Genomic DNA, 24344 nt, shown 5'->3' with positions numbered 1-24344 from the left:
TTATTAACAAATATAAACATTGTGGGTTAATTATAACATACCAGGGTTTGTTTCTTTTACTATTGTCAGTATGTAAGTAAAAAATGGACAGACTTGCTAAATATTAAACTCAGTGTTTCATGTGCCTTCTTTAGCATACTGTTATATTTTACCATCCCTAAGTTTTTTTATCTTTCTGATAAACTCCAGCAGCTCACCACTAGCCTGTCAGAGGTATTTTCCACTTTAACCTTTTGAAAAATAAAAGCTTTATCATAGGAAAAAATAGACAAAACTGAAAATCTCATTAAGAGTACCTTAACATGATCTAATTAATGGACAGAAGTTCAGCCCAGCAGCATTCAGAGACTTATCTGATCATCTGGTTTGCTTTTTTCCACCTCAGTGTAATTCCCAGCCATCATATCTGAAGAGCAGAAGAGCAGATGTGGTACAGATTGGAAGACACCTCCTTTAATGAACAACAGTTCTCTGAATGGCTGAGTATTTGCATTACCTCATCAAATGGACAATAATTCTCGACTGTGAAATTTCCAGTCCAGCAAAGCAGGTTTATGGGGATAGTTAAGCCAGAGCTGTCCTCTTGCCAGATGTAGGTAGCAGCAAGGCATAATTTGCCTGCTTGTCATGTTTTCCCAGATAAAATATTCTGGCCATTTTGTATCAGACAGACCTCCACATTTCTATGACTGAGGAAAAGGGTCCTAGAAAAGGTGTGATCCATCCTTCCTTACCACAGACCAGGTATAACAAGAAAAGATCAATCCTCAGAACTTCAGCCCTTATCTGCAGGGGTGGCAGCTGTAGAGAAAGGTGTAGCTGCTCTCATTTTAGAAGTTGCAGCCACACTTACGATGTAGCTGCCAGTCTGCAGCTGGTGCTAACAAGGAGACTGCAATGTGGTGGTAATAGTTCATGTCTGGTTATGGCCAACAGCTGCCCTAATCAACAATCATGTCAGCTGATACACATAGATACAGATATATAAAAAGTTATTTAAGCCAATTAAGTCCAGTGGAAGTCAAGAGTGACTTAATCCTGAAGCTTATTGTTGAGACAAGCTCCACTGAGGAGCTACACTCACCAGTTGGTGACTGTGCAGGACCTGGGTGTGTGATTGCTGTCAGTGACTTACGGACTGTACTGCCTGAGCTCACATTAGAGGGAAAAGAAAGACGTAGTACACTCTGAGGGAGCTCTGTCACTATTTACTCCTCTTTCTTATTAGACTTCCCACTGGCAGCATTAGTAGGGTTTGATGCAGCTGAGGACAGCTGAATGGACACCCTGATACTGGGTGGCTGCCCAGAATCTAAGAAAATGTCACATTTTACAGTGAAGGAGGTTCAAGGAAGTGGTGTAAAACCTAGAGAAGCCCTTAAACCCACAACCAAACAAATGGAAGGAGCAAGTGTGAGTAAGAGCCAATAGGACCAAGGACCACGTACAAAAAATTTCCGTTCCACAAACATGTTTCTTTCTGTGGTTTAAGGGCATAAAGACAGGAATGAATGAAAAATGCCATGAAAACTTAACATCTGTCTTTCCTGATGAACTTATAATGCATTAATTAGTTTTGGACAGTAAACCCACAGAAAATGTTTTCTCATGAGGTTTGTACTTTTATGTCAACAGTTTACTATTTTCAAGACACAGACCACTTTGATAAGGATTTGCAGAAATTCTTATTTGTAATGTGCTTATTTTAATTCAAGGTTTAGTAGCAAGAAAAATATAAGTATCTTTATCAAAGCAAGTAGTTCAGGCCAGAGTGACGTTTAATCCTAATATCAAATGTAGTCAAGAAAAGTCTTTAGAAAAACAAGTTTATGTTTGTCCTTTTTCATGGAGAGTTTTCCTAAAGCTATGCATTGGCAGTGTCAGTGATAAGAGAGGATAATACTTTATGGCATGTAAAAAACTTTAAGTCAGCAGTGCCCTTGCAGCCAGAGACATTTATTTCTGTGGAACTTCTACAGAACTCAGCATACTGAGTTGTACTAGTAGCAAAGATGGTACACAGCCTTCACCCTCTCCTTTCTACCATAAGGAGCCACTGCCATTAAGGACACAACTTATGTGCACTGAACACTAAGATGAAAAGTGGCATAGCACCTCCAAGTGAAATGTATAGAGAGAAAAGGCTAGCAAATGTAGATTCTACAGGTCCTAGGATAAAACAGGAATTAATGCAAGCACTGTGACATTAGAACTGAACTAAAAATTACTCATTGAAGTGGCATTGAGCCACTCTCAACATTCACCTATTTCTCCTTCAAATTTAATTAGGAGGAATTTCTAAAGAAAATAGATCCCACTAGACCACTTTCTTGAAACATGTAGATGCTGTCTTAAAAAATCAGCTAAATGGGAAATTTTGGTTATTTGGGTATAACCTTTTTCTACTTTAAAACTCAGGCAAGCAGAAAATAATGCTCTACAACTGATTCCTATTTAAAGGAAATACATCAATTTCCAAAATCTTCATCTTTTCAGGAAGACATGACCAAAGTGCATCAAGCTATTTCAAGGTACACATCTTGCAGCATTAGCTGCATTTTTGAAAGAAAAAGCCTCTTAGTAAAGGCAGATTCAGACCCTGGGGAGAGCTCCATAGAACTGCTGAGTCAAAGCATGTTTGATTTGCTCTTTTTGCTAGCAGACAGACTTTCAGCACAAATCCACTCTCTCTGAATTCTTGGCTACATATTACACACATAGGTGCTAATAGATAAAATTAGGGATACTGATTTTTTTAAATATAAAATCTAAATAGTTGCATTGCCTAGAGAATTTTTCACAGTTGAATAGATATATGCTGACTTAGATATGGTTTCTAGAGGTACAATTATTTATTTATATCTGTAGTTTCTAGAGGTACAATTATTTATTTTTATCTGTAGTTAAAAAGGAGAAACATCAATAATATTTTCAGGCAAAAAATTATTTTAATATTAAAAAAATCATCCCAACACACATTTTAAACGAAAGTCCTTTATCCAAACCTAAAATGTATCTGTAGATTCATTGTCCTGACTGCAGTGCCATTTCTAGATCAAGTCTTGAAGCTGATGTGATGTGATTTGAAGTTGGACTTGACCTGTTCTCCATGCATATGAAAAGGCACCACTGCTTAGAGAGGCACATTTATTACAGAGAAAAGCACCTTCAGCCCCAAAAGGACTTAAAAGCCCCTGCTCTCTCCGCCTGTAACTTTCAGAAAGACATAGATACCTGCACATAGCCATGCTTTCTTTTCTGCAGCATTGGTAATTGCCAGTTTTCTTTAACTTTTCTCACATTCAGAAGCAAGCTGTGCAATTACTATAAAAATTGAAGCCAGGGCTGATCAAAATTAATTATGAGCTGTGAGATGGGAGTAATGAAAAAAAGGAAGAACAGCAGAACAGCAACTGAGCTTATGACATTAAAAATACAAATAACAGGCAAATCTATGTCTCATCCTGACAAGTGAGGCACTCAGCATATCTGTCATTCCTTTCATCATGCAGATTACTTCTCAGTAGCTCTCAACACATAATACTGCAATCCTTTCCTTCTACCAAATTTCTGCAAGACCTGTCAACTCTTTGCAAAACTTCTAGATAAAACTGGTTAGAAAATCATATTTCATAATTAATCTATTTAAGAACTCCATAGCTTTAAAATATTTTCTTGCCTCATTTTACAGTGACTTTTCTCTTTTTAATTAGCATGAAGCCTAGTTACTTTTTACCAGGAGACAAAAAGTGCCAAACATAACAGATCTAGGAGAGTGGAAAACAAACAGGTGGGAAAATTAATAATAAGTACTCATATTTACACTTGCTATAAAAGAAGTCTTTGTGTTAGAGGAAGAGAGATAATACATGGCATGCCATCTGGTTTGCCTGGAGATGGGACAATGAAATTTTCAGACCACAGCTGGTCCTAGACAAGATATTATCAACCCAGTGCTAGAATAGAATCAGCCCATGGACAATGAAAAACAGGACAAAGCAAGAAAATGCTTCATCTGGCAGGGCCAGAAAGCAGTGCCACTGGCAGTCACATCTGCAGGTTCAGATGGGAGAGTGGTGTACTCCTTGATTTCCTGTTTTTGTTAAGCTTTTGCAGCAGGATCTATGAATTAACACTTTCAGCTACCACCTGCTAGGAGGTGTCTGATGCTGTTGAACAGAGCTGTAGTCACAAATGTATAATAGCAAGTACTTATACTATGTTTCCAGCTTGTAAAACATGGGCAAAACATCCCTTTGTCATAACTCACGGAGACCAAAGGTTCTTTCCCCTTGAAGTATCACAGACTCCACTCAGGTACAGTCAATTGTCCAAAGATGGTTACTCAATCTATACTACTCATGCAAGCTTATAGATTCTCTCAAAAATGGAAGGAGTTACTCATACATATGCTTTGTTAGAGGCACACAGATAACTTGATGGCGAAATTGTGGGACACAGTCTGGAGCTGGCCCTTTCCCCTGGAGGACTTTAAATGACTTCATCCCTGGTGCTTACATGGGAAATGTTAGTCAACCCAAGATCCCATTTCACTGCAGCAGAGTCAAGCTAAGTTTTTCAGTTAATATTTTAAGAGTGATAAATGACCAGTCTCATCTTATACAGACCAAGAAAAACACCAGGTGTGGAGAGGGAAAGTGTTCCATGGGTTCGGTGACACCTTCTACCACAATATGATAAGTAGAAGACTATGAAAGAGAGAAAATTATTTTTCTTGGATGGTTTAATGCTGGGCAATAATTTCTGTTAAAAACAGGCATCACAGCATCATTACATTTTAAGTGTGAAACCTGATTCTGAGCTTGTCTGTCCTGAAAGAAGTACACACTAGAACATATCTTAAAATAAATTTTAAAAAGCCAAATAAATATACTGAACAAACCACATAACTCCAAACAAAATCCTCTTTCAAACTCAGTTGTCCCATGGGAACTACATGCAAGAGAGCATGTGGAGCACACATGACAAATGTTATTCATATTACTCAGAAAACTACTGAGAGGGTTTTGGATATTAAAATAATTCATAAAGGAAAAAAAAATCACTGAGGGAAACTCTGCTTTTCCTTTTATGTTAGCTTTACTTAAAAAAGATTTAAATTTTCTGGATGCTGACTGACTCGTGTGATTAAAATGATATCTCCACTTTTATGGAGACATCTGTACATTCACATAACACCAGGTAATACAAATTCCATCCACTCTAGGGGTTCTGCTATTCTGATAAAGTTCACTCATTTTAACACTTGATTCACAGGATGGACAGAACAATGTATATCCAGCTACAGATATAAAAATTAAATTCAAAAATGACGTTCCAACATGGTATCTCATTTTTTTCCATAAAGTATGGTAACACTTTCTGGTATCTTAGCAGTTAATCTCCACATTAGCATGTTTCTGGTTTTAGTAGTATCAATAATGTACATGAACTGAAATTACAGAAAACCCAATGGTTAAAATTAATTATATGCAAAACATTTTAAAATATTTATTGTCTTTCCTGTCTGAGAAAAAACCCACCACCATGTACTCAGGTACAGGAATGCTTGAGCATTTAACTGGAAGTCTTCCAAAACAATTTACACTATCACAGCAGATAAGTGATATCATACATACTCTCTGAGTATTTATTTAATATAAATTCCAATTTTTACTTACCAATCCTGCACAGCATTGAAAGAGTCTTCATTTGTGATGTCATACATTAAAATGAAGCCCATTGCACCCCGGTAGTAAGCTGTGGTAATTGTTCTGTACCTCTCCTGGCCTGCTGTGTCCTGAAACAATAACAAAATTTTTACATTGCACATAAATTGACAACTTTTTTTTTTCTTTTACAGAAAAGCAAGAATTATTGTACAACTCTGTAATCCTGAGAATAAGTAGAAATAGGAGAACTCTGCACTGGATCATAACAGGAGGGACATATCAACTCTGTTATGAAGGGAGAGTGGAGAGCAGCAGAAAAGCATGGCCCCCTGTCAGCCCAAATACTCTGAATCATTAGTGGTTCACTTTATTCACCCTGAGAGCTGGGTAAGAACTTTCTCTTCTGATCAGCTGAACAAAACTTAGCTGAACAAAATAGCATACTTAGGACCTTCATTACAGAAAAGGATGATTCCCAAAGCCAGGAAATATCTGGAACAAAAAGGCAGTGTCTAATTGCTCTGTTCTTGTAATTTTAATCCACAGGTGCTCATGTCAGTGAGCACCAATACCGCTTTTTGCTGACCAAAAAAAAAAAAATAGAAAAAAGACTGTATGGCAGTGCTCTTAAAACAAGGATGATATCTGGCAAAAAAAACCACAAACATTTGCTATCAGTCCCTTACCTCAACCCAGTTTTCTCCCTCATCTTAATCAACTGTCTTTACAGCAAGAAATGTAGAAATATAATTCTTATCTCCTACTCCTTGCTTTCCTTATTTCCATTAAAAACTTTCCAAGGTAGCAACTAGCTTTTAATATATTTAATGCAATATCCAGAATAGTGTTTAGTCTAGAGAAAATAAGGCTGGCAGCAGGTCTCATTAATTCTTTTATTAATATAATACAAATATTTCAAGACAGGTGGCAAGAAGATGCGACCAGACTCTTTTCAGTGGTGTCCAGTGACAGGACAAGGAACAATGGCCATAAATAAACTAAGCATGAAAAGTTTCACCTCAGCTTGATGAAGAATGTCTTTACATTGAGGGTGGCACTGGAACAGGCTGCCCAGGGTGGTTGTGGAGTCTCCCTCCCTCAGGAGATGCTCAACCCCCACCTGGATGTGTTCCTGTGTCACCTGCTCTGGGTGACCCCACACCGGCACAGGCGTTGCACAGGATGATCTCCAGGGGTCTTTCCCAACACTAAGTATTCTGTTTCTGTAATACAACCACCTATGTCTGCACTAAAATGGAGACATAACAGCAATAATTGAAATATAGGAAATGCATAACTATTTCATGTTCCAACCTATCTATTTAATATTTTAGGCCATAAATATTAATAGCATTACAGGAGACATATTTCAGTGCAATCCTGTAATTAACAGATCGTCTGTGCACATTCAAGTTTAACAAACTTTGAAAATTAATGTAATTATTTCCAATGTTTTTTCAATAGCAAGAAAATTAAACAGATAAATCCATTTAATTTGTCTTCCTACAAAGAAGACCAATCAGTAACAAAATATTTGGTATGTTTTCTGAAATAGTTTCCAGTCTAGAAGTACTCCCTTGTGAACAAAAGAAAAATAGGTTAGGTAGGCCTCCATTTCCGCATATATATCATCTATTTCATAAACTAATAAATAATAAAAGGAGATTCTACATGCAACAGAAAGACTTTTAGATTTAAAAAAAAAATCCAAGGTCATCACTGAAACTAACAACATTAGGTAGAATATATGATTCCTGTTCATCCTGGATTACAGTAACTGCTGCTTTGATGTAATTTTCAGTGATACAAGATGGAAAGCTAAAGTAGTAGTTAGACTTTAGCAGATCTCACATGAAGTTAGGTTGCATCTTTGTGGGAAAGGCTAGACAGATCTAAACTCTTTCTGTTTATGCTCTGAACAGCCTGAGCCTCTACCAGCTGTGGTCTGGAGCTTGGATAGCTGCTCCCAGATGTTCTGGTGTTCCTGAATATAAAGATGTGCACTAAACCTGTGCGTATTTCATTTATGAAAAAAGCTTTTTTTCCCCACTTTTTTTTTTTTGTTTGCTGGTTTGTTGTTTGGGTTTGTGGGGTTTTTTGTTGTTGTTGGTCTCATTTATCTGATTTTTTTTATTAGAGAAAACATCTGGGATGCACAGAAGCAAAATATGGCCCACAGCAAGCATTCAGCCCGTCCAGGAGAGGGTTTTCAAATTTTATCAATGTCTATCTGCTTGTTTTTTAGTTAGAGACATGTTTGATTAGAATGTATGCTAGTATGAAAAGCAGGAGGTCACTCTTACTGAAGACAATTTTATTTTTGCTCTAGGTGGTTTCCACTGAAGCCCACCTGCAGATAAGAGTGAAAAGCCCTAGCAATAAAGTCATTAGTCAATGATGCTTTCTGTCTCAGACACAACTATTTTCTGTTTAGTGGCTGCAGATAAAGATCCAAACACATATTGACTTTGGGACAGAAGACCCTTGTCTAGACCCAAGTTTGTCAGTCTGGGGAGGAACCAGGTATTTGGACTTGTTCTCAAATTCTAATTCATAATTCTAAATTCATAGCTATTGCTATGTTAATAGGATGATAAAGATTTTCTAAAGTTATATTTCGGTATACCTGACATAGATGGATGACCATTAATAAAGGGAAGTACATTAGTTCCAAATACTGATAATCACATTCTTCTTTGTATTATATTATATTCACTTCCTATGGAGAAGCAATTAAAATTTTAATAGACCTAATGCAAAATTTATGCAGTAAAGTTTTTATGATCATGTAAGAAATGAACCCAAATATAAATAACCAATGTGTCAAAACATTCATGTCCCACACATTCATAAGAATGTTCTTTGTATTCAGACAAGAATATTTTCATAACTGTCGTAAGGATAGGTCCTTTCATATGATCATCAAGGAACTTAAATACCATTTGACAGGAGAGATAGCATATTAGAAAAATAATAAACTTTAACATTAAATATTATATTTTACTACACTAATTTTGTTTATTTCAAACAGATAATATTATGTATATCTGTTTATTAGCTTTTATTCTTATGAAAGAATTAAGCAGAAAAGAATTGATGTCTAAATTTTATCATATTTCTAGTTGTACATCACAATGATTGTATCCTCAGGTACTGTTATATACTTGTAGTTGAAGAAAACATTTTCCAGTTCAGGTAGGGCCACTGTCTGCTGCTATGTTTTCTTAGTCTATTTGGCAAGACCACAGAATTGGTCTAAGATGACTGTCGTCTTAGATTTAAATTCTAAAATATAACATCTGTACTTCCACTGACTGATGTTTATTTCTAAGCAAATGAAATAAAATAAGCCTGAAGAAGAATATTATTGACTGGCATTTTAAACAAGGCAGTTCATTTTTATCTTTGATGAGCAGAAAAAAAGACACATATATCATGTGGGGGACTTCTTCATTCATGTGGTTAATGTCTGGTAAAAACAGATGATTGTTCATTAAATGAGTGGAAATGCAGAGAGGAATGAATGAGGGAGAGGGAACACTTTATGAAAACTACCACACACAAAAGACAAAAAAATATTATTTTAGAAATCTTAGACAAAACACACACACAAACACACACACAAATCTCAGCAGCTACAAGAAATATTTTCAAATATTAGATTCACTTTCATAAATTCAATTTTTAATTCAGCTACAGTATTCCATTCACTTCTGGTTAGCTGATCCTATCTTTGTGGATCTTTTTTAGTAGGGATCAGATTTTAAATAATAAATCACATTATTATAAGGTTTAGTGGTCACAGTACTTCAGAAATTGTCCATACAATTGTGCATTGTATACAGCACATTAGCTAATAGCCCACAGTCTTGATTATTTGGAAGACTCTGATACTTGCACAGATTTTCTTTTCATGTTTTGATGCCTCTAGTGTGCTTTGTTGGGCTTCTTTTCTTAACTGATTTTTTAATGTATAATAGAAATTAGTCATCTGCAAATATTTTTGTGTTCCAGATCCCAATATGTTTGATTTCATATTTAAAAAATTCATTGTGTTTTGTGAGTGATTCAATAGCTAAAAGGACCAGTAAAAGTCTTGAACTGGGCACATACATCTGTAGAAGGGAAAGAAGAACGGTTGAGGTATAGATTGAATGTAAAATATCTGGTTCTGCCTCTTAATGAAGATAGCAATCTGGTATGCTTTTGGCCAACTCTCCTTTCATTCTTCCTGATCATATATGTATCAAATATGATAGGCAGACAAATAATTCCATATTACCTTAGCTCTTCATTTGAGTTAAACTGAAAGCTGTGGAACTTGACATACAATAAAACAATAAGCAAAGATCTCTTGTTTATCAGTAACTACATGAATCAATGTTTGTCCTGTGCTCCTCTCTTTAATAATGCCATGATTCTGATGGTTACTGTGGAACTGCTATATAATTGGAGGCTTTATTGTATGGGGAATGCAGCAGCTGCTGACAACAATGTTCCCAGAGGAATGGATATCATGCAATAGCCATCTGTGAAAGTAGAAACACTTGAGGAGAGGAAGCTGGCTGACTCAAGAGGAAATCATATGTTTCACATGAAGTTAAGAGTTTAGGGTGCTGGAAAATCTCAAAATACAAACAAAGGTTCTGATAGTAATCCTGGATATTGTATATCTTACTTGGAAAGTACAGCTATCTAGCTCAACAGAAGTAAACCCCTCCTACTGTCAAGTGCTGCTAAGCTAGACTTCATCAAGAATGTTCCATACCAGCTTAGACTACACCAGTGTTTTTGCAATGGGTTAAATCAGACACTTGAATTCATCTGCTGTGTGCTCTCCCTCTCACCCTCACCTAGCACTGCACCACTGACAGGAACAATACTTTATGCAAATAACTTGCAAGGGGAGTTGCTCATTATTAACATTGGCAGTTCTGAAGGTGGAAACAAACAGCATTTGGCAGCAAGAACTTTTAATGAGCCTGTCATAAGAGTTCAGCCTGCAAAACGCAAATTTATTTTTTAGCATGCTTTAGTGATTCTGTGCTTCTGCATTTCTCTTCTGTATGCCAAACATACAAATATCTTATTTAGATCCCCTTTCTCACTACGAGTTTTACTCATATCATAATACAGCTTGTTCTATGTGCCATAAACCTGGCAAGAGTAGAGAAGGATTTCTTGGGTGGTGTTTATACCTCTGCTTCACATCCACGCCATTTTAAGGCAAGGCAAACAGAAATATAAAATTAGAAATGTGAGTTGGGTGAACTCTCAATTTGCAGGCCAAATTTTTCTTATTCAAATTACTCTTAGCAGGTAAAGAAAACTGGCACAGTAATCAAGAACCTCAGCTCCCCAACAAGTTTCATTTTTCTTTCCTGCTGTTGCTACCTTAAGGTGATTTATACACTCAATCAAAGAGATTATGTAGTTCTCTAATTTTTCTGACCTCTCCTTTGGTATTTCTGGAGTCTCAGGAAAAAAAAAGGATAAAAATAAAAGTACGACAAACCATAACCCCTCCCAACCAGCCAGCCAAACAACCAAAAACCACCAAAAAAACCCCCAAAAACCAAACATTCACCCCACCTCAGAATCAACTAAAGAAAAAAAAATTCACCCCAAAAAAACTCCACCAAACAAACAAACTCCAAAAAATAAAAACAGACAAAAAAACCAATCAACAATCAAAGAAGTTATTCGAGGAGGAATAAAAGACGATCTCTGCAAAAATCCTATTGAGATAACACCCAGGAAGAGCAGCTGTGGGTTTATATCAGAAGAAACTGGACAGGGCACAGAGAAAGAGGACAGGGAGAAAAGCTGCTGGAGCAGGAGGAGCTGATTATCCCGGGAGCACTGTTTCTCAACAGCACTTCAGAAAGTGTTAGGCACATAGAAATACAGACAGATGAGCACTTACAACAGGGAAAGGAAAACACAGTTCAAAACACTTATTTTAGCTAAGGTACAATAAAAAAGATGTAACACAGTGTATTGCCAATTCAGTCTTTGCTTATGTACCTATTCTCTGTCAGCAGCTCTTTCCAAATTTCTCATGGCTTTTGTCTCCCTGGAAGTCTGCCTTTTATATTCATATGTGTATATATATACACACACGTATTTATACTTGTATAAATATATGACTGTATCTGTGAATGCACACATGTGTTTGTAGAAATATATATATAGGCATTTGGAGCTTGAAAAGCCAGCGACTGAGCTTGCCAATACATAAGGTATTGTCTGCAAACCTTATGTGCTAACCCTTATAACTCGCCTCAAATTCAGAGCTGACAGTTCCTTCCTCAAACAGGAGGGATGAAGGAACATGGCAGGGCTAGCTGGAAATATCTGGGATCAGAGCAGTGGGGAGAGATATTATTCCAGTGTGCCTGGCAAAAAGGGGCCTGGGGGGCCTGTCCTGGCAGGACAAAGGTACAGCAGAGCCTGCACTGAGACACTGGCTCCTAGAAAGGAGGAACGCCCTCCTAGAAGAGCTGGCACTGGAAAAGTATTTTACTGATGTATTAACTTTCTCTCTCTCCATCTATGGAGCTGCTCATTGCACCTGAAATTAATATAATTTTAAATTTACTGCTTTTCTCTTTTCCTGTTCATTCTTCTCCTTTAAGATTCACATGATACGTCCATTCTCTGCACATCAGCTATCATGCCTTCCTGATGCACAAAATTGAGGAAAGCAGTGTAGCACTGTCTCCTTTCTAGCCCAGTGACCTCAGCTGCCATCAGTTCTGGCCTCAATTTTTGAACCCAGCTGCCATTTCAGCTCATGTCCCCCTCTTTTCCCACCACAGGCTGCAGCTTTATCCTGTCTTCACTTTGACTGTCATCTGTCCTAATTTGCTGGATGTGAGGATTAATTCCTCCGGTCCTTCTTCCCTATCTTTGGACATGCGTTGGATCAGAAGAACTTGGCATTACCCATAAAAGTAAAACAAATTAAAATACTCCTTTATATTTTTACCAAAGTTCCTTTTAAGTTTTAAGAAGAATTTCTTTTTGGAAAGGCTCAGGTTTTGTTTTCAAGATCTTTTTTTTTTTTTGTATTTTATGACAAGTGTAACAAAATCAAGGGTTATATACTACTATCAAAACCACATAGTGGAAATAATGACCTTATAAAATCTAATTTTCACTTCATGTAGTATTGCAAATATATTTTAGGAGTCACATTAAAAGGTAAATGGATATTGAAATGCAGTTTGTCATCACATCTACAAAAAAAAAAAGATAACTTTCTATTTGTATTATTTTGAAACACTTGTAAATCAAAATGTAAAAATTTCCTCACCTTTTCCAGTAAAATAATGAAGCAACAGAGACCCATTCTGAAACAAAATGGTTTTATACAATCAAAACCAACAAAGCTATAACAACTATCTTTGTCTTACAGGCAGGTATTACCATTTGGGAAGCAGCACATGAAAAAAATGTGATATTCTTAGTTTTGTCATGTTTTGTTTTTTAAAACTACTGCTCCCAGTCCTGAGATTGTATAAGAACAGCAATGGCTTTTTTCTTATTTTTAATTTTTATATTCAGATACCAAAAATGTGTCCTGGTGCATAATGAAAAAAAAAAACAACAAAACTTTTCATATAAACTGAAATTAATGTATTATCAATAAAATTTTTACTAAACCCAAAATAATTTCAGAATACTGAAATTGCACTGAATTTTGGAAAGGCCTAAGCTGATCAGAACAACCTGCATTTCAATGAAAAGAAGAAGAAATATAAGATCTCTGATAACATTACAAGGAACAGTAATCTTAAAAACCTCATACTTAACTACAGACAACCTTCAGACTTTAGAGAAAGTGTTCTTAAACTCCAGGAGTGTATGTGGTAACTTGGACACTAATCAGTGGCTGTCACACTTACAGTGGGATGGGTATGGCTGGAAAGGTCATTCCTAATGCTTTGAGACCTATGCCTATTCCTATTAGAAAAATAAGAAGTAGAGCTCTTTCATCCACAGATGAAACATACAGAGGCATAGATGCCTTTCATTTAGAAGTGAGCAGAAAAAATTACTGATCTATATTAGAAGTTAACAGCCTTAGAGGCAAGTTGACTACTATCATATAAAAACAATGTTGAGGGATATTGGAATGCCAGAGTATATTGCTCTTCCCATTTCTATACTTTGATATATACTTACAAATCTTTTTGATTAACTGCTTTTCTCTAGAACTTTTTATTCACAAAATAATAACCTCTCATCTTTCTCTTCCCCTTGTTATTCATCCCTATTCTGCATCTTTAACAGCTTTCTCTATTAATATTCATTATTCATATTTAATTAACTTACCCTTATTATTCAGGATGAATTGGGATCCACTGCAAAATGTTTGACCAGCCATTTTGATAACAGTTCTATGTTAGTGGCTCACTGCACTGAAAAAAGTTCCATAATTGCGCCATCATATTACAATATTATGCAAATCTTCGTCCACTGATTAGCTAACAGCACCACTTGACTATTGAAAGCTAAGAAAATAACTCTTTCCTCATTGCAACAGTGAGCTTAGCACATTTTGTTCTGGATCTTTTTTAGAAGCACTGTCTTATAACACTCCAACTCTAAGAGAAAAATGACCTCATAGTAGAAAGGACATTTTAAAACCATAAACCAAGCCCTCTTGCCAGAAACTCTCTCCCCACCTCTACTTTTTCTTGTGATAAACCTCTGTGTTTAAATCTGCAGTGAAGTTTCTCTCATTGGGAACAAATTACAGAAACATTCCTATTAAATATTAATAACCTTCCAAACCTCCCCAGGAGTAAATGAATGCACTTCTAGTCAGAATATTAAGTTTAAAAACATGTTTAAAGGCTCACTGGAATTACTATGAACTTGTACTTTTACCATATTTTCTTTAAATTTAAAATCTATAAAATGAAAAGGAGACAAATTGCAACACAGAACTAGACACATTTTACCCACTTTAATTAAAAAACTATAAATGCATTATTTATTGAAGGGTTCAGGCATGGCAGAAGTCCAATCCATCCAGAACTTATATAAGGGCTGGTAAAAGGCAGAACTTTGTGCTTTGGAATAAAAATACTGTGCTACAGTGCTAGAGTGCTACAACGGCTTCTTTCTACCTTGAGAACAAAATGCTGCTTTAGAGCTGTCTGGAAGATTTCTAGTAGGAGGATCTATAGGTAACTTCTGTATGTTCTGTGTCTGCGGCACCATTGTTTCCTGAGGAAAGCATAAAGATATGAAAGGAAAGTCTGGAAGTTCTTTGTTTATCAGACCTTAGGCAGGTATTTTATATTCTAAGGCTCAGCTGAAAAAGCACTTATTATTTTCTGGACAACCTCACTAGCGATGCATCCAAAGCACAGAATGCACCACTCTCTGTCCACCAGCAACACAGTTCCTTCATGTATTTCCTGGGACTATTCCCTCCACTGACACAGAGCTATTGAGAGGTGTGTTTTCAGGACACTCTCCACCAACCTCTCCCACTTATGAATCCTTTGTTTTCTAATCCTTTGTTTTCTATCCCTTTATTACTGCAAAGGAGTTCACCACAGCTCTCTGACAGTTATTGACACAAACATGATTTAAGAAAGACCATGAATCTGGCTCCAAGTCTTTTAGACTTGGAATGACTACTCTAGTTCTTTCAAAGCCAATCTTTAATTACCAAATCTTTCAAGATGCTGGAAAACACTTTTTCCTTATCCTTAATTATTTTGGTTTCCTTGTGCTAGAATTAAGAGGACACATTTGCTATAATATAAAGATACCTTTGTTATCAATATGCTGCTAGAATTATCTACATGTAAGATTTATCTACCAATTTGGAGAAACTCTAAATTGGATCGAAGTCACAAAAAAAAGTCTCATCAAAGCAAGATGGAACTCTTAGATACAATATAAGCACTCCTAAAATCTCTTCACTAAGGAAAGTTTAAAGATGCCAAATAGATCCAACAATTTAATCTACTACATTATGTGAGAGTGGGGTTTTGTCCAAAAATATATAATTTTCATCCAAAACAAAAGGACATTTTGTCCTTTTGCTTGTCAATAAATACTTCTGAACTATGGCTGCATATCAAAAGGTCATGCTTAGAACATTTCTCTATTGTCCTGGTATTTGGTGAGAGACATGTAATTGAAGAGAGCACAGGTTTTTCTCACAAGAAAATAGTTATTTAGCATGAAAATGTGTCAGCAGCTGACACTGTTTAATGCACACCCACCAATCATATCTGTTATTTTGTTATGGTTTAAAACAGTAAATTATTAAAGAGTGAGTTATAAAAAGAAGTTAAATACATCAGGTGTGAATAATCTATGAATCTTGAATTATTTCAAGTAAAGTGCCCTTATATTTGCATTCTCTTTGTAGGGAATTCTGCCATAAAGTGGCATAATTAAATCAGATATCATCTAAATTGCTGTTTAATTTGGCCCTTGGTCTCTCTTCTTCTTTTAGATCAGACTGTTTGAGAGCTGTGTGCCTAGCATATGCATAAGCATATTTAGCAATTCTAATGTCTTTGTAATTTTAAAATCAAACTTTGGAGAAAAAACCACAATCTTACCAGAAAGTGTAACTGCCAAGCCAGGGAAGGGAAGGGAAGGGAAGGGAAGGGAAGGGAAGGGAAGGGAAGGGAAGGGAAGGGAAGGGAAGGGAAGGGAAGGGAAGGGAAGGGAAAAAGGCAGAAGCAAAGGCAAAAGGAATTTCATTTGGAAGTGATGGATCCAAGAAAATTTCAGTTGGAACAGACTGTACAACTGTCTGAGCACCTCAGACCTGTCCAAAAGCTACAGCATGATCTAATGAGCATTGTCCAAATGACTCTTAAACAGTGACAGGTTTGGGGGTATGGACCTCATCTCTAGGAGAGAAAGAAATATTATTCAAGACTTTCTTCAATAAACTGAGCAATAAGTGAAGCAAATAAAAGGTATCAAAAGTGAAGTTTATTAATTGGGAAATTTTCCTCCTATATTTATATTTCAAAAAGCACCAGGCAACCAAAACAGCAGCAAGACCTCTACACTTCAAGGAAGAGCCTTTGAAGTTTTAGAAGTGTCCATGGAACCTGGCAAGAGAATACAGACTGATCCTTAACAGAAAAGTATGTCACAAACTTTATAAATGCATAGGTAGGCTGATGCACTTTGATAAAGAGACATTTCCAAAAGTCTTGATGAAGAGAAGTAATTTTTATATGGAATTCAAGCTTCAGATGCTTTGCTGGATGATGACTAGAACAGTAATCACATTCTGGATTAGATAATCACAAATATTAGATGAGCTAACATTACTCCTTGGACTTCTAAGAAAATCTAATTTTTTAGGCATAGGTAAAGAAACAGAGGTGATGGTTAACAAAATTTGACAAACTAATATTTTACATTTAGAATTTCAGAAAAAAAATGTGACGCTCCTAATTATTTATCATTTAAATGTGATTAACATCTTTACTTTTTACATATGAGTAACAGTTTGCTGTGACTCACAGACAGTAAATAATAAGATTTATTATTATTATGAAATGAAATGAAATTAAATGAAGTGAAATGAAATGAAATAAAAAAGATAATATAAAAAGTTCATTATTTTACTGCTAAATTAACTGAAGAAATAATACTAGCAGCTGGGATTATTGATGCAAGGTTATTTCACTGGAAAATGCTGGACTACTCAAATCAACTTTTGCTGAAGTTTATGTTTGTGTGAAAGATTTCATTACAGCAGGTAATTGGATCAAAGTGCATCAAGGAATTACTGGCCAAAATCTTAACAAAACTCCCTCTAGAAATATGTCAAAGGCTGTAGAGATCTAGGGAGGGGAAGTATCATAAAAACGATTCCTGAAAGACATTCTGGGACATGGAAAACATGCCTGTTGCTGTCTGTTTTGGGTTCACATTTACAGTCTTATAAATCACAGCATCAACAAAGGCCTGAGATGTCCTGCCACTTTACACCTGAGAATTTATGCAATTATTTTGATGACTCACTTCTAATGTGTCATCCAAAAATCACAGATCCTTTTAGAATCCAAGCAGATAGATCTCTCAGTTTTCTGAGGAGCTCACAGTGTTTTTAATTTCACAGTACAAATTTTATCTTCCCTTGTCTTATTTTTTAAGCAAGTGAAACAGTTAATTATGAGATCAATTAACATGAAATTTTCAAGCAGAACACAATCAGAGAAAAAAAGTCTCCTTGCTTTTGTAAATACATAGTTGCACTGTATCCATTCTTAATTTTATTTTTGGCAACAAAATGTATATTTAAAGACAGAAAAACTGGATCCTTAATTGTAAATTAATCAACCATTTAAAAAAATCCAAAACCATTTATGCTGATATAAGTAAAGGGATAGAATCCTATTCATCCTGAAACTGCAATGTCATCATAAGAGCTCAAATCAAATACCACATCAAAACAATGAAGAAATTTAGACTTGTCAGGGTAGAAGGGCCTGAGTGAAATGCATAATTCCTTCCTAAATATTATATAATTCTTTTATTTATTAGCAGGCAGAATGATTGCCACAGTTTATTTGAAGTTTTGAATGCAAATATTTCAATAAAATGAAATGTGCTGGTATAAATAATTTCTAGAGGTAGGATTTAGATCATATATGATGAACTATAATTAGTGTTATTCTTCTGCTGAGATTCTTGAACGACAGGTGTTCTTTCAGAAATCAGAATTATTCTGTCTTAATGCATCATAAAGGAATAGCAAATTACTGTCTAATGGAAGCAGAAAAATGACCAGCTGTGAAATCTGTAGCAAGTGTAATTATAATCAGAGCTACATTAAAGCACTAGCTACTTCAAAACCAGACATTGGGCTTATATACAGTCAAAGAACAGTCTAAAAGCAAATTGAGTGTAAATAACTTTCAAAGGGTTTTGCTGCCTACAGTGCACCACTGAATACATTGAAGTAGTGGATGTCTGATCACAAGAATCCTACTTTAATTTATACACTGTGATATTTGTTCTGTAATTTAAAATATCAGTAAAATTAAGAGATGGCTTCCTGAAAACCACCATATTCTACTACATCTCTATCCCATTCCTTCCCAGGAAAAACTCTTATAACTCTCACATAATAGGGGTTTTAGAGTAGTAGTAGGAGGAGTAGTAATAGTAGAGTTTCCTAATTTGTCAAAAATATAGTCCCAAATGTGAGTGCTCCTGTGTACATACAGCAATTCATAAGTATATATAAGTATAATATGACCATATGTATATAACACAAATAATAAATATTCACTATTCCTATTGTGATATAAAGAGGTGTGGTTTTTTGTAAACCTGCCCTATATATTATGCCTTTATGTTAGGGAAGAAGAAAGCAAATTTTTCACATTGCAAATTTGTGTCTACAGTCCAAGAATTCTTACTGATCTCCTCAAAGCATGAAAAGAAGGAAATACACTTCTCCATAATTGTTTATTTATACATTTACATTTCATCAATTTTAAACAAGGAGAGGAATTACCTAACAGAAGAGCTAAATTCAGGAGTGTGAATCAGATCTGCAAGCATACTAAGACATTGGAATAATTTTGGATTCATATATTATTTACCAATATTGATTTAAGTGTAAATGGTAGCAAATTAAATTACTCTTTTTCAAATACAGATTAGACTAAAAATATTTGGAAAGCCATGCCAATAAATCCCCTGATAGAGCAGCTTTTAAGTACACAGCAGAGAGCACAATACAGGTTCCTTAACAATGCCTCTCCAGGCTTCTTTCATTGCAAAAGACACCTTTTTGGGTGGATTTGTATTTTTCCTTGATGCAAACTGTGCCTTTGCCATAACCTGAATAGAAAGCCCAGCAATCTGTTCACTGATTCTAGTACTGACCAGCATATTAACTGGAAATTGCATTTATAGACATTAAGCCACGTGTTCTTTGATCCTAGATAAAAACTGGAATTTTTTTTCTACCCTGATTTGATTAAATTGTGGGACATGTTATTTCATTGTGCAGACATAACTGAATTATCATCCATCAGCTGACAAAATGCTTCTGTGACTGAAAAGGCAGACTGACAGCCAAAGGGGAGGCTTGAATAAAGATCAAAGTGAGAACTGATCCCAGAAAGGAGGGTTGGGGCTTTTTCCTAACATATAGTTTCTAGTATACTGTGATGGGAAAAAAAGTCTGCTCATTTCACATGTAAGCATGCTCAAAGATTGCTGCTTTGAAGATAATTTGCTAGGGTTGTTTATTAGGAGTCTCCACATAGTCTCCCAGGGGTCTCTGTTTCAGCCCACAGCACACAGCTCAAACAGAAGTTATTAATTTTCCTAAACCAAACTGCTTTGGATTTCACAATCACATTTATGGATGAGCAGGGGCAACAAATGAATATGAGGAGCACATTATATTTTTTCCCATTCCTTCCCTTTTAATCTTCAATGTGATGAAAATGTGTTCTTTGTGACACATAATTTTGTCTAAGATGGATATACTACAATCTTTTGGTTTCACATTACATTTTATTTGATGCCAGGTACCATCAAAGTTACTGGATGCTGCAGGAAGTATATGTTCTCCAAAATTATGAAACCAAACTTTGCTAATGTACAGGAGTTTCTGAGTACTTTAGGTACTTAGTCTTCAAAACTGTGAATGAGGACAGCTCCATAAGTCATCATTTGATGTTCAAGAAGATTGAACAGGTTCAGGTGGTTCCAGCATAGATGTTCAGAATGAAGTAAAACATGTACTTTATTATGCAATGTATAGAAATATTAAGTTCAAACAATAATTAATTAATATTTTTAAATCACAAATTCAAACGAAATGCACTCAATTTAGTCACTTCATACACCCAAGAAGGATCTTTATCTCACAGAACAATTTAACTGAACTTGGAGCAAAATTACCAACCACAAAAATTACTCTCTGCCCTCAAATCTTTTATTAGACTTGCCATATGCTTATCTAAAATAGAATAACTAGAACATCAGAGTCACCCTGTATTTTATCAGAACATCTTGTGAATTAACAAGTCTTTGGAAACACTGCTGAAAATAACTCATTAAATCCATTTCAATAATGTGTACCACAAAAGCATTTAATAACAAATCTATTATATTTAATTATACACTAAATATAAATTCTCCTTTAAAAAACAAACATATACAGATTCAAGCATAAAAATGTAAATTCAATTTTTTATAGAATATTTTAGACTAAATCTTAACAAAGAAAGAAAATACAGCAGAAATATAGTGTTTAAGATGGGTGATATACTTTCAACTCATGACACCCAAACATCTCTCTTCTCTGCTGACCATCACCCCAGGATTTGGGCAGCATGATCAGGGCTAGTGAAGTCTGAACTGACTGAAGTGTGGCAGGAAGTGTGAGCAAGGGTCTGAGATCATGATGCACTAGTTACAACAAATGATCTTGAGTCCTGACTGATGACCTAAGATCATTCATACTCTATTGTGGTCACTTATTAAAACTTCACTTAAGTGAGAAAGTTCAGAATTGTTTGGAGGTTGGATTGTTTGTTTATATTTTAATTCTCTAATTTATATAACAGAATGCTGAAGACTAAAGCTAGAAAAATCTCTTTAGTCTGCATTTTTTCTTTCTCAGTGCTCAACACAACTCCTACACGTTGCTTTTAAACATTATGTATTTTTCTCTTTGACTCTTAAAGATCCTTTGTGCATTTATAACCTGTTCATCTGTAAAGGACAAAGAAATAGGCAAACTGCACACCTCCTAGGCGGAGTGTTTGAAACACAGAATATCTTGAATGAATTATCCATGTAGAGTGACACAGAATGTTAAATCCAAGACCTCTTATAATTGTGCCAGTTTTTCTCTTCCCTTCCAACTTTCCTTCTGAGAAGTGACTACATCCTTAGTACAGCATTCATTTGCCCCTAAAATACTAAAATCTGCTGCATAGTATCATTCCATCCTTTCCTCATAAAGAAAGCAATTGCAACACAATGTCTGACTGCAAAAAAAAAAAAAAAAGATGCCTCACACTATTATATCACTTACTAAAATTCTCAGAGATGTGTAATGGGTATTTCATTAGTACACAAAAAAAAATTTCTAGTATTATCACAAATTAATTGACATAGGGCTAAACACTAGATTGTATGAAAGATACAGTTAAAAGTGTTTACTTCTGTAAGTATAGATAATTTTTCCTAATAAGTATCATGTATTTTGCAATAAGTATCTGTGGTTTGTATATTACATACCATACAGAATAAACTTATGAATTGTGTCATTAGGACACAACAACAGAGTTAATGTCCTCTGACATTTAGTATATAAAAATGCACTCTATATCAATTCAATCAATAACTTCAACAAAAATTTAGATAAAGATTAGATTATATTGCATTACAAAGCTTTTAAGAATCAATCATGACTTTGCCAATTAAAAACCTATCACATTCAAATAGCTTTTTAGTTAAGCAGGGACCAGGATCATAAATGCTGCATATTTTAGGGGGACTCTCATGTGTTTCCAAGAAAATCAAAAGAATCATTTACCCAAGTTGCTGAAAATTGAAAATTTAGCATGGAAATTAGTATCTTCAAAAAGTATTTGCCAGCCACAGTAATAAGTATGTGTTACAGAGTGAATTCAAGACCTATCAGCAGAAGGGGAATCTGCAAACATCTTGCTGATGAGGCTTTCTGTTTCAGCTCCACTGCAGCATCTTAGGCCTTCAGGCCTGCTGAAAGGTACCCTCCTCATTTTCAGAATCTCTTGTCCCAGCTGGCAGCCACTGCCAACACGTGACAGCACAGCATTTGTCAGTTTGGGGCTGGCCAGCTGGATGCTCTGCTCTGGCTGTTCATCACACCTCAGTGCACTGAGAATCATAACCAGCATAACCAGTTCCTGTTTACTACCTAAGGCACTTCATCCACTCCCTCGTCCTCTATACTATATTTTTATCTCATTCTCTCCCTGTCTGCTTGTACTGTGCATGAGGCAGCATTCTTAGCTCTGCCTTTAGCTCGATCCCACCTCAGTTGTTTGCTGTACCCTTCTGCTATACTGCTTACTGTTAGCCACTGGCCTCCCATAATCACCTGTTGTGAAGTGCCCCATTCCACCTCTAGTTAGTATCACACTGAACTGCTCAGAGCCAGAGCCAGGCACACCCCTGAAAAACAGGAAGCACAGTATGGAGAGTGCTGCAAATAAAGAGCAGTACTATAATTGTAATTCACATTTTCTGTGCAAAGGTGTACAACATGAGTCATATGAAGTGGTGCTCTGAAAGTCATCTAATTGTTTGCGGCATGCTCTTTCCAACCCCTGATGAATGCTGCCAGAAGGCAATCTATAAATTACATTGACGTAAGTAATGTCGTTTGAACTACACAATATGTAGCTGAACACAAAAAAGATGGCCTAATTTGAAGAAATTCCCCACATTTAATAAAAGCTGTGGACACAGCTAATATCTATTTGGATATTCAAATACATGTTCATGTGTTTTGTGGTAATTTAGTTGTTAATACTTCAGTATTTGCTATTAGCCATTTCTTTTTTGTAGATACAGCACATAAATACATGGTTGTGACCTCTCTCCTAAAACCCAGGGACCATCAGGTATCTCTTCAGTTGTACCACTGCTGTGTGGACATGTATGAAAGAGAATTCAAATGTCACTATACAATCCACACCTTTCTTGCCTGGCTAACAACACATGTGCCCACCTTACCATTTTTAATAGTCCTCTAAATGATGCAATTATATGTGCCCCTACTGTGTAGGTCAAGCCTCTCTATTGTTATTGTAAATATATTTGGAAATGGCAAACTAGGAACGCCGGTAATTAAACCCCAAGGAGTGTCCCTTAATAACAGCTTTTGACGTGCTGACAGTATTGAGCTCAGCACAAAACACTGCAGCTACTGCCACTTTTCTCATGGAAACCTCAGTTCTGCAGTGGTTATGGTGTCAGTCACCATTTTTATATGGTAACCTCACAGACACAGCTCAGATCCAGGCAGGACATAAAAGAGATCAAAGCCTGGGGAGTCCAATTAATTAATATCCACCTTTCAGGAAAGTGCTCTTATCACTTGACTCTCCACACCTAGTGAATGCCCTCTCTCATCTCTGGCCTTAGGAACACAGACAGACATTAAAGGAGACTTAATGTCTTCTAGAGATAAACACAAGACTTACCTCCAGAGCCTACAGGTTGGACTTTTTGAAGAAGAGAACAGTGTCTCTGACTCCTGGCAGCAGTTAGAACTGATTTCGATTCCATAGATTAGGAAAAAGCTGGTTATTCAACATATAGATAAAGAAAATAGAAGCCACTTAAATCTAGTAATGTTTTAATGCATTTTATTGAGTTAGAGGAATGGATTTTTGAGCTAGACTTTGCTGACATCTGCTTTTTAAAAAATCTGTTCCAAACACCTAGAGAGAATTCTGGGAATCTAGGGAAAAATTAAAAATAATAACTATAGTAAAATTCTTTTGCATTTCCAATCCCTCAATTTATTTTTAACAATTTAATACTTTTTTTAACCAAATCTAGGCTCTCTTTTCCATGAAAGGTTAAACCAGACAATCTTTTATGTTTTATGTTTGTATGCTATGACTTACGTAATAAATT

General features: G+C 35.7%; 1 protein-coding gene across 1 annotated transcript in view; it reads right to left on the bottom strand.

The window, feature by feature from the left end:
• Positions 1-24344, bottom strand: part of RAB3C (RAB3C, member RAS oncogene family) — a 131808-nt gene that overhangs the window by 68632 nt on the left and 38832 nt on the right. The window contains exon 3 of the mRNA XM_036402812.2: positions 5682-5800. Coding sequence (XP_036258705.1) covers positions 5682-5800 — 119 coding nt within the window. The remainder of the gene's footprint in view (positions 1-5681; positions 5801-24344) is intronic.

Source organism: Molothrus ater, chromosome Z (genome assembly GCF_012460135.2).
Source record: "Molothrus ater isolate BHLD 08-10-18 breed brown headed cowbird chromosome Z, BPBGC_Mater_1.1, whole genome shotgun sequence".
Classification (NCBI taxonomy): Eukaryota; Metazoa; Chordata; class Aves; order Passeriformes; family Icteridae; genus Molothrus; species Molothrus ater.
Note: the sequence above shows the minus strand (reverse complement) of the source record. Positions and strands in the feature narration are given on the sequence as shown.